This window comes from Cataglyphis hispanica, chromosome 19, assembly GCF_021464435.1.
Source record: "Cataglyphis hispanica isolate Lineage 1 chromosome 19, ULB_Chis1_1.0, whole genome shotgun sequence".
NCBI classification, from domain to species: Eukaryota; Metazoa; Arthropoda; class Insecta; order Hymenoptera; family Formicidae; genus Cataglyphis; species Cataglyphis hispanica.
The window spans coordinates 2,194,405-2,206,561 of record NC_065972.1 but is presented as its reverse complement, the minus strand read 5'-3'; the positions used below and the strand labels follow the sequence as shown (position 1 = coordinate 2,206,561).

General features: G+C 34.0%; 1 protein-coding gene across 3 annotated transcripts in view; it reads left to right on the top strand.

Annotated features, from left to right (window-relative positions):
- LOC126856469 (sodium/calcium exchanger 2) overlaps positions 1–11,781 on the top strand; it is a 59,605-nt gene extending 47,824 nt beyond the window's left edge. For 2 of the 3 annotated variants that reach the window (XM_050604992.1, XM_050604991.1), the window contains exons 7-9: positions 5,068–5,239; positions 6,716–7,025; positions 7,592–11,781. In XM_050604992.1, coding sequence (XP_050460949.1) covers positions 5,068–5,239; positions 6,716–6,920 — 377 coding nt within the window. In that variant the 3' untranslated portion in view covers positions 6,921–7,025; positions 7,592–11,781. Of the gene's footprint in view, positions 1–5,067; positions 5,279–5,353; positions 5,505–6,715; positions 7,026–7,591 lie in introns of those variants that run through there. The other variant, XM_050604993.1, reaches the window with a different exon arrangement.
- Positions 11,782–12,157: the final 376 nt, after the last annotated feature.

Genomic DNA, 12,157 nt, shown 5'->3' with positions numbered 1-12,157 from the left:
AATAAGAATAAACAGCACTGAATGTTGCCATGATGAAGAACTTGTAAAACTTAATGAACATAATTGCTGTCATTCTAAAACGTTATTAACGTCGTAAGAAAGTTGAATGACTTTCGGAAATTTCTCGCTATACGATTTGAACAACAAATCTTAATCCTTGTTCTTAAATTATTATAATGCAAGACTATCCGTGCTACATTTTATGTTTGTTTTGGCATTTATTTCTGTTGCGCGTACGATATATTAATCGTAAGCGCATATATACATGTAATCAATAGATTGTTTTCACCGCGATGTAATTTTGCAATAATTTATTAAATTTTGTTATTATTTCAAAGAGCATTATAAGAACACACATTTATTAATAAATTATTATCTATATTCACTCTATCAAAAAATTAATCCTATCTTACATTTTTCTTCACAATAAATATTGTTTTAGTAGAACATTATTATTTATTGGCGTTTTTAGAATAGTCCGGAGGCGGTGATAACATATTTAGAGGGAGAGAGAAAGAGGGAATAATATTCAAAGACATCATGGTATTAGAGATGCGATTAATATGCCTCTCGCCTGTTAGTTTACCTTCCATCTCGCATTGGTCGCATTCCACTTATGGCGCCCGCCATATTGCGACAGGATTTTGGGATTACAGGAGAACAGCGATAATTTATTGCAGCTGGTCTTTGTAGTCTAGGAACAATGGCCGCCTACGGTCCATGTCCTTTCGTGTACGGAATAGAACGTTTGATGCGTACGACCATAAGTTTGGATTAAACGCCTATATAATCCAGGAAAGTTACAGAAACGTTGCGGAAACGTTGCATCGCACATTGCAATATTGCGAGTACGTCGCCTCAATATCGCTGCAAGATCGTTGTAAAATTCCAGCGATATTAAAATGTCCATTCTCGGAAAACTTGCAAATTATTATGTTGCAATTTATTATGTTGATGCGTCGTTTCTGCAAACATATACTCACGATGTCATGGAGATAATCTTATTAACAAACAAACGTAGAGATGTTCAAAAAATAAAAACAAAAAAAGAAAAAAGGTTTACGTCGTTTATTTTTAAAATATGTGCATTTGTTAAATAAAAGCAAAAATAAATCCAAAAAATAATGTGTGTGTTAATTAATTAATTATAAATGATATTTTATGTAGAATAAGATAAAGTGTCGCATAGATATTGAAACGTTTCTGTATTTTTCTAGAGACCCAAGACGTGCCTGGCCGCGAAATAACAAATGACTGATCGAAGGTTAATAAGGTTATTAGTTTATTTGAATATATGTTCGTTTCTTCTTTCAATATTTTTTAAATATTTTCCAATCTCGTCTAGACTGAAATTAGTGATTGATTGACATTTTTTAAAATTTGTCCTATGGCTTCTATACACTCTGGCATCTTTACTACTTTTTTTCTGAAGAAATTAAATTCGATATAAAAGGCAAGGTATCTTTAACATCCTACAAACCTTTACTATATCTTGAAATTTTTTATTTATATCTCTCATTTATATCTCTCTTTATAATGTCTTTGCAACATTGCACTGCAAATGTTGATGCAACTAAAATATTCCATGCCATGTGATTCCTTCTCTAATAAGAATCTTGATTATTTCAGATTCCAAAAAATTTTACACGATTTAAAAAATTTATTATATTAGAAAAATAAATATTATATTAGAGAACGCAGTTTTTAACATTTTTATCTCCATTCAATTATACCAAAATTAATCATGTATGTGCGTTACTACCCGATAGATATTGAAATGTCCGAATAAAAATCTTGAGAGAAAAATCAATATTGATTTATATTAAAATTTTCAAGGGTAATATTGTAAATCCCTAACTTTTGTATTTCCCTACTATTTTGTTATAAAGCCTTATTTGAAATACAAAACAAAAGCATTTAACAAGTCACTTAAGTGGGCGTTATCAAAAGCTATTAAAAGCTTAACGACAGCCGCAACATTTCAAGTTTCTGGGTCAATAGGTTATTACGTCCAAAATTTGCATCTAAAGCAGTGGCTGCCTTGCGTGAAATTGATTATCCCAAATATGTCTATAAAATATTAATGCGCGGTGAATGCTGCTCCAATTTGATATCGAGAATTAATAAAGAGATATCTTCTTTATTCTGGGTACAGGGTTTTAACTATCATCATTTAAAGACGCGTCACGATGCTTCTTTCTTCGGAAATTTTTACATTTGCTATAAATAAAAGTACGTATATAAAAGTAAATGTATTCTATTGCCGAGATAACTTTTTCACTATCTTCTCTCTTATTGTTCTTCAGATATAAAAGGAAGCATGATTTTTGTCGGGAACGGTTGAATATATTTATATTTAAAAAATTCAATGAACATCTCCGTGTTGTAGAGAATATTTTATATGGTACAATTTCTTCCAATTTTATTCTCTCTTTTTCGAAATATTTTTCTGTTTTTTTTTTCACATCTCTGCAACCATTCTGGAGTTCCTTAAAGAAATTGACTCTTTCTCTTTTGATCTTGATGCCTGATTTTCAAAATATATCGCTGTTTCATATACACGATATCAGTATCTTTTTCTCAGTGTCCTTTTTTTTGTAGCGTTAAAATGATTTCTTGCTTTTCGTAAATCGCATAACAGAATATGCGCTTTCAAAATTGTATCTGTCCTGGAGGCTCTCACGTCCCGAATATCGACGAAATTTGCATGACGTATTGGCTTCCCCTGGCTAGATTACTTAAGTCGCTATGCTCTCCTTCTGCTAGTCTCTCTCTCTCTCTCTTACTCTCTCTCTAGGTGTTTCTTCTCCTTGTAGGAACGCGCGGCAAATAACTTTCTTCTCTCAGAAACTCATCAATATTTATGCCGGGAGGTACCTCCGATCTCCCAAAGTACCGCTCGAGATCGGTTCAACGAGATCCTTCTTTTCGCGCATCGCCAACAAAAAGAAGTACGGAGAATTTTCTGAGAATACCTGTATAGTTCCCCGAGAATCGCATCCGATATTCGATACAATGCATCGATACTAATCCTATAAATTAATTGCTACTGTCTCTCTCACTACATTATATAATTAAATTGAAATACTTCAAGTCGAATGTACGATGGATTTTTTATAGTTACAGTTATGATTGATATTGCATTGACAGTGTCGCAATTTCGTGAAGGCAAGATGTTTATTCTCTGTACATAGTTAAATCACTGATTACATAACATCATAATTAATTATATAAATTCATATCAATTATTTTCACAAATAAACACCTATCCATTTGTTCCTTTTTTTTTAATTACCTGATTAATTGTTGCAACAGATTACAAAAATTCAGTTTGCAATCGACAATTAATAAACCTTCTAAGCGTGATAATTTTATTACTCAATAACCAAAGCAATCGTTAAAATAATTAATTATTGTTAAGTATTAATGCAAGGCTGACTATCATTCACGGCTGATGAATTATTAGGCATTATGATTATGCGACAACCAGTAAATATCAACAACGTACCCCGACGACGTAAGCTCAGCGTAAACAATCGTGCTAGTTCGATTGATTAGCACGCGGAGAATGGCCGAAACAATGGCAACAAAAGAAAACGAAGAAAAAAAAGGAAAAAAAAAAAAAATTGTAAAAATATAAATGCTTGTCCCAGGGATATATAAATTGATACAGGATCTTTTTTCGAACTCGTCATTTTATTTCTCTAGACAGAACGTGACTTCGGGATATCTGTCACATCCTCTATAATGGAACATAATTCTGGCAGACCGATTGAATTCGTAAACGCACGCGCGTTATTACGCCACGTTTCGCGAATCTATCTCGTGATAGCGGGATTTTCTTACTCACCGCTTCACATAACGACGACGCAGAACTCACTTTGGATCGAGCTTGTTCTACTGTGAACTGCAAACTGGTATCGAATCGCGTGCACGGCGCCAACGTCGAAGCATCGCCGCAAATCGTTCTGCCTCGGTGCAGCCGGCGATCTTTGATTCCCGACGGGATGCGTCCCATAAATCCACTCCGCTGCAATGAAACGCAGTTTTATATCACGCGAACGCTGCGAATGAAGCACGTAATACGTGCGACTCGCAATAAAAAAGCGGCACTGGGTTAAGGTTAACGGTGGGCTCTAGTTTATTTGAAAACTTTTTTCTTAAATTCAGAATGTCAGAAAAATACGAAAATGAAATTTCAATTTAACGCTATTTCGGAATTATCCGAGTACCTTAAGCTGAAAGAATGCGTACCAAGCATTTACATAAAGGAGATGTAAAATATGAGAAATTTGTAACAAAAATAATGTAAAATAATATAATTTTGTAAAAATACAATAATTTAAGCGTTTCCACTTTTTAATATATATTCCAAATTCTGAAATAAATGTCCATTGATCATTCTATTAAAAATAAAAGCGGGAGAACGAGCGATAAAAAAATGATAACGGAAAAAAAATATCTCAGAAAATAAATGGTGACCGATATATATGCGTGTAACACGAATACATTTTTCAATCATCGGGCACATATATCTCGGTTGTCGGCCTTACAAAGCACGTTTGAAACACAATAACGATATATCGAATTGTGCGTGTTGGTCTTACAACACCGGTCTTTCTCTCTTAAAGCTGCAACGTCTCATATCACGTACTTAGATTGATCTTATAAATTAATTAAATTATCCGTAATTAATGAAATTTTAAAAAAAATATGCAAGGCAATGTTATTTAAAACTTAATTATCCTCCACTTTTTTCTATTTAGAGTGGATTCCTACGTGATTTAAAAAAATTAGTCCTTCAATGAAAAATATATAATCGCATTTCTATCTAAAATAGAAAAAAAATATGGTAACGTTTTACTTTTATTTTGCGAATGTCAATGATATAAAATATTTTACATGTCGTAAAATATTTTATATCATAATCAATGCATAACGCTGGAGAAAACGTAAGAATATTCTAACGAGAATCACATTTTCGTTATTTATCGATAGTTTCTATATCGATGCTCTCGATATATACCCCCTACTCGTTAAAATGACAAAAACTCGAATTTATTCCAGATACGTTCGCGAGCAAAGTGGCAGCTTGCCAGGACAAGTACGCCGACGCGAGCGTGGGCAATGTCACCGGGAGCAACGCGGTGAATGTCTTCCTGGGAATCGGCGTCGCGTGGAGTATCGCCGCCATTTATCGTGCCTGCCACAGCGAGCCGTTTCGCGTTGAACCCGGCAAGTGAGTATAAAATAAAGTGATAAAACAATTATCATAAGGGTATCATAAAGGAATGTTCGATTCTCGTTATAGACTCGAGTAACAGTTCGAAGCATGATTTGATGATTTCTGAAGATTGTCAAATTATTGAAAATTATTTCTTCCTGAAAGGCAATTTTTAACGCGACAGATGATAAAGCGATCACTTGAAGCGACGATATTAATTTTATATTAAATTTCGACGAAATTAAAATATTTCTGGAGATATATTCCGCCTTAATTAAGACGTGTGTATTTAATTAATCTAGGCAATTTTCACGTGGACACGTTTTCAGTACGCGGTAGAATCTGGATAAGATGATCCACGATGATGTCGAACGAGATAATATTAGGTCAAGTTAGAGTAAAATGGCGACGTGTCCTCGATAACTAGCCGTCATTTCCCATTTACGATCTCGTTCGTGAAACTATTCCCAAGATCGAGACATTACGAGGACAACTTGGACGGCAACAGCTAACATAAATGTCTGTCATTGCATCGCGCTAAGAAATGATGTATCGACGGAAGAATCAGCTGTTTATGTATCAGTTCTAATAAACGTGACACGTTACGCCGAATTGATGAGAACTGCCTTGAAATTCGTAAATTCTTCATTAAAAATGACTGTATTTGAATTTTTCAATGTTCCGCGTATTATTTCGCCTGGAAAATAACGCTGTGTAAAATCGTCAGTTGTGAATCCCTGCTTCACAATTTTCTACACTACGGCGCTGATATTCCATTTTACGCGGGGATTCGACGGGAGTTGCCGTTCGCGAGATTCAACTTTGTATCGGATAGCATTTTCGCGAAAATTGACGACATATACACGAGACGTATGTGCAAAAAATACTTCTCGTATTTTAATATCAATTAAGTTATCAAATAATTTCGCAAAGTTAATTCTGGCTCAATTTCAAAAAAAAAAAAAAATAAAATAATAAAAAATTAAAAAAAAAGATAATGTCAAGTTGTCAATTCGCGGTACATAGTTATCGAACTTGGAAATGTTCATCCGTCGATCGACCTTAAACGAGAGTCAAGTTTCGACGTTGCCGATCCGGAATTGGGAATGAATCTGCCATCGCGGTGAGAAAGTTTTCCCATTTATCTTCGGAACGAGAAATCTCGGTGAAATCTAGAGTTCCAAGTCTCAAGAAAATAGAAAGAAGATGTCCTCTAGTAAATTTTTATACTTATCTAATAAATATACTAGTTTGTTCGGCGCAACGAACATAAATAAAATCTTGATCAAAAGTCTCAATTAAATCGCATTAATTTTTATGACTTTTAGGAATTTCAAATAATATTGTCTCAAGAAAGAGAAAGAGAAATTTAAATTCTCATCGTAAAATTTAATATTTTGCAGTTAGATCTCCTTCATATCTCTGCGCTCTAAAATTCCAAATGCATAGCGATGGCATTTCAATAACTACGTGACATATTTCATGACGCAGCTTGGCCTTCTCTGTCACCATATTCTGCACCGAGGCTTGCTTGGTGATCGTGGTGCTGTTGATTAGGCGAACGAAGGCGATCGGCGGCGAATTGGGTGGACCTTTTATACCAAAGGTCATCACATCCGTGTTCCTGTTCTCCCTCTGGCTGCTCTACCTCATCATGTCCACCCTCGAGGCCTACGGCGTAATCCAGGGCTTTTAAACTAAGAAAAAGGCCCGTGCGACGCCATTACGTCGGCCTATCCACTGCGTATATATCTTAGCTCTGGCGTCCGCCAAGGCGTGTGCTCAACGAAACTTCTATCCGGTAAGTCAATTGCTTTGACATTTTGGGCGCTTCGATTACTGTGCGGTTCAAGATCATACTGTGTTTATTTTTGAAAAAGTGAAAGACCCACATTATTGAGAGGCCGTTAAAATGTCAAAGATGTTGTTTCAAGCTGCAGCAAGCTGTTAAATTCAAACTGTTATGAATTAATATGACCAAATATTCAGAAGCTAATCAACAAAGATGTCTCAAGCCAAGATTAAATATAGCGAATGATCGCCGTCGTACAAACAACCTTTTACGTTCGGTTTCACGTGACGTATGCGCGAATAAACTCGAGAATGTTATTGTAATTTCTCGAAATGTTCCTAAGAGTTTTTTTTCGAAATGCATAATATAGAAGAGTATTTTATGCAAATATTTCCTTTACATATCCTCTTCATCTAACACAATTATTGTATTAATTATCAATTGATTATTCTTATCCCATTTTTTTTTAAATTTAAACTAATTTTTTACATTTTTCTTAGTACCATGATTCCTTTTAATTCCTTCTCGCATCCACGTAATGTCTTTCTTTAAACGATCCCCGGTTTTGATTACAGGATACAGAAGCGGAATCGGAATGGCACGATTCCGCGAAGAACGAATTCTGTGCCGGGAACTCATAAGTTCACCCCTGACCTGAGACAATTAACAACGAACGTGATCGCATGACGTATTAAATGCGTGGATACGTGTATGTGTGTGCGTATGCGTGTGTAAGATACTTGATATAGCGCAAGTGTGCGTGCTTGCGTGAATCCGTCTAATGAAGAGAAGAAAGAGAATCGATCGAAGAGAGAATGAATGAAGGAAGAAAAAAAATAAGGTGGAGAAAAGTGCGCGAGAAAAAGTGAGTTTGCCTTAAAATAATTCAAAAAAAAAAAAAAAAAATAAGTGCGTTCTAGTCATGCCGAATTTTCCGCGAGGAGAATTCGGCTGCAATCAAAAAGAAAAAGAGAAGAAGTGACGATAATATAAGAGAGTATACGTGTGTGTGCGCGGATAAAAAAGAAAATCTCGCGAGTACGTACGTGTATTTATTTAATCCTCGAAGGAGAGGGTTTCGCGACTACGAGGGTTTCTATGGTATTTTAGTAGCGGACTGTATTGTGCAATTTCTTTTTTCGCCAGAGAAACGCGATGTCGCTAATTTTATATACACGTATATATTATTGTACGATATATTCCTTTTATGTGTCGAGGGAGTCTCTCTCTCTCTCTCTCTCTTTCTCTTTGATGTCGGATCGATTTATGTAAGAAGATTTCGAAGGAGTGCAGAAGCACCTGAGGAAAAATGAGCAACTATTGAACGTAGTTGTGCAATACAGGACCAGCTTAAGAAATCAAATTTTTAATCTCTCTTTTTCATTTCGTAACATTTTAAAAGTTATTTCCTACTCTAATGTTACATAGCTCTGACAATGATCGTTTCATTAAAAATATCTTTTTTTCCTCGACGTAATTGTTTCGGTAAAATGTATGTTGTTTGCGACGAAACGCCAAAGTAAAACTTGCAATCTTTAAGATTCGAGAAATGGCGATTGGTCCGACATTGCACGACCGCGTCGGATTTGTGGTAGAATTCAAAAACATAGTGCATTTTATCGTCGCAATAATTGCATAGCCAGAAAATGTGTGTATGTGCGTGTCTGTACCACACGCGTACGGATCTAGTCGGATTTGCCATTTTGGTGAGATTTGCCAAATGGTCAAAGTTACAATAGGAAAGGTCATCCTTTCATCTCGGATCTAGAACAGTCGAGTGTCATTGCCATCTGTCATGTGTGGAATAAATAAATAAATGACTTTTTGACAAACGACCGCAAGTAAATTGCGCGATTTATTTTACGTGTGAAAGATCGGGTAAGCTTCCAAAAAATGGGACAAAAAATTGTTGTTAAAATCTTTTTTAAAAAGTTTTTTTTTTTCATTGTAAATGCCATGTATAATGGTTTAAATTTCAAGGTGAGACACATGGCGTAGTAGAATTTAGAGCAATCTTAGGTAACCCGGTTGACGACTTATAAATCCCTCTCAGCGCGTTCGCGACAAAAAAAAAAATTACACTTTCCCGTTGTTTAGATTAAATTTCTACACAGAAACGTAGACTAGATTTTCCTTAATACGAGTCAATGTTAATGGCTCGTCTGTCAAATCGTATCTTTCAATCCTTATATAGACGAATAATTTATAGAGAGCATTCATAAACGAGTCATAATTACTTGGATTTATGGATGGTTTCATTACAATCGTAATGAAATCATCCATTGATCAAACAATTCTCTTTGTCGCCTGTCATTGATTCTTGAAAATTGTAACATTAATTATAATTATGCATAATTATAATATGCTTCATTGAACTTGAAACCAGCAATTAGAATAACTATATTATTTCCATAACAATCCAACACATACAAGTGCAGGATTCCGTAAGAATTTATAAAATTACTGAATAACATTATTAACAAAATATGAAAAATACAATTTTGAAAACAGATCTCGCTCTCAAACCTTAAAAATTTAGACAAACCTTAAAAGACATAAAAAAAAAAATCTGGAAAAGATATTCTTTGAACGGATATCACTATTTTTATTATTTTTTTTAATAAACGTCATTAAAGAGAGATTTCGAGATTGTCGTCAATCGGGGAAAACCACGTGAATCGTTAACAAACATAATAACTATCTTGCCAGCAAGATCACGTTATTAAATACCAGCAGAAACATATTTACAATTGTTAAGGATAGCTAGAAATCGCGACAAACGTTGATTAGACTTGTCCCTCCCCTTCTCCCCCCGCGAGTTGCATCGCGGCCTTCGTTCGAATGTATAAATCGCACTCGTTCTTTTTTCAAAATTGCAACATAGAGGATTACATTTCTTTTCCGCGATCGATGTGTAATCTAATATGTGTGGAATCGAATGTTTTGAATTTTTGTTTTATGCGATTACATTCTATCGCGACATTCTTGTACGTCAAACGCTCAAATACATCGACGTAATGATGAAAAAAATATGATTCTTTACGGTGTCAATTTTGAAAAGAAGGGGCGTATAAAATGTTCTCGTTAATCTTCACTGCCTTTGTTCGAGGGTCGCGTGATACGCGGGGCGAACAGTTATTCAACAATTATTCGAATTAGGCGCACTATGACCCAATGACACCCAATTTAGGATGTTTAAATGACTCCCGATATGATACCGCTTCGAAATCACATCTGCATACACAATCTGGATTCAGATATACGTATGTCAGAGTGTATCTGACTCCCCCTTCCCCCTGGCCCCATTTGCGCCACCAGTATTGAATTTTAAGTTTGCAATTGTTACAAGAATCTCGTACGATTTTAGGGAGATTTTTAGAGTACGTATGAATAGACGGCCGTTTTTAGAGTGCGCGACATGTTCTATGGACAGAAGCAAAGAAATACCTCATATGAACATGACTCGAATATTATTGCTAGCATTTTGTAACCGGCTTTTGTAACACGCACTGTGAAGGAAGAAATTGTTTCTCACACACACATTCTCTCTCTCCCCCTCCTCTGTCAACAATTAATCTCAGATAATCTCTGTGGTGTCTTAAGCTGAGGTGCTCTCTTTTACAGGATGTCGCTTTAAAATTGTTGCATCTTAAACGAGCTGCACGCACGTGGATAAGCTCGTTACATGTTTGTTTCTGTGAGTATCAATCTAATGCATCTGAAGTGACAAATACGACATAATTAATGGCTGCTGCACAATATTATGAAAGCGCGGCAATGAGCAATTGATTGATAGCGCTAATGATTAATGAATGATCAATTCTGATTCTCAAGCTGTTGCTTTATTTGCGGCATATATATAAAAATACAATTTAGAAAAGGACAGCGAATCGTTTTTGATAATTATTTCATGGTGTAATACTGCTCGCGATGGAACTCTCTCTCGTTTTTTTTTTACCTTGTATTTTCCTCTCTCTCTCTCTCTCTCTCTCTCTCTCTTTCTCTCTCTTTTTTACAGTTGTATTGGATTATGATGTCAAATATAAAAGATTATGCATTAGTTTTTTTTTGCAATTTGAAAATCATCTCTCATAAATTAATACGAGAATAAACGCCATTTCATCTAAATTTATAAATCGCTTTTATTTTATAAAATTGAAAGTAAAATTAAAATTTCATTGATTGAAACGTTTGTTTGATTTATTTATATTACTTAATCTCAATTAATTCTGTAAATAAACTGTCAATTTTATATTTTACAAGTTTATTTTATTAAACGTTAATGATAAAATGGAGAAAATAACTTGTTTATTTCCAGGCATTATTCATATAAAAATAATTCATATAATCTTTCAGCTTTGGTACCATAATCCAACATGACTGCAAAATATAATATCTAGTCAAATCATCGGCTCGATCTAATTGATTTGTCGATATCGTGCTTTCAGAAAAAAATTTGAATTGGTTTGAATCCGATTTATTCGTATATTCCGTTTTTCATTTCAAAATACAAAATTTTCTTTCGATCTTAAAAAAATTGCTTTTATTCAATCTGATATGTAAACTAATGTGATTGCTCGACCTCCAATATTAAATTAATATTTATTAAATAATCCTAATAAGATGCGATATATTAAATAAAAAAAAAAATGTAAAACTTTCAGTAGAACAATGTCTCAATTAATTACGTTACTTATATTTTCGCTCAATATATTTTGTGTAATAATATGTTAAATTATTAAATAATATGTTAATTTATTTTTTATTACAGTTTACAATTATTTATACGTACTTACTACGTAAAATAAAAAGTTTCTTGTAATAAGAGAGTGTAAGAAATTATTATCGTATAGTATACCAAATTTTCAAATTACTAAATAAACCAAAAAATATATACATGTTTATCATAAGCAAAAATATTACATATTCAATACAAATATGGATACAAATAGGTGTTATATACAATTAATATTTGTTTTATTATTCTTGCCCGCATTATAGAAACATTTAGAATCTAAATTTGAAATAATTGGCCGCATTATCACAATTAAATATTGTGAAAAATCAATTTTCTATTAATTTTAATTCTCAACTATTGCAGTGTTAAATCTAATTTAATCTTGCAGTTTTTTTAACTTTGC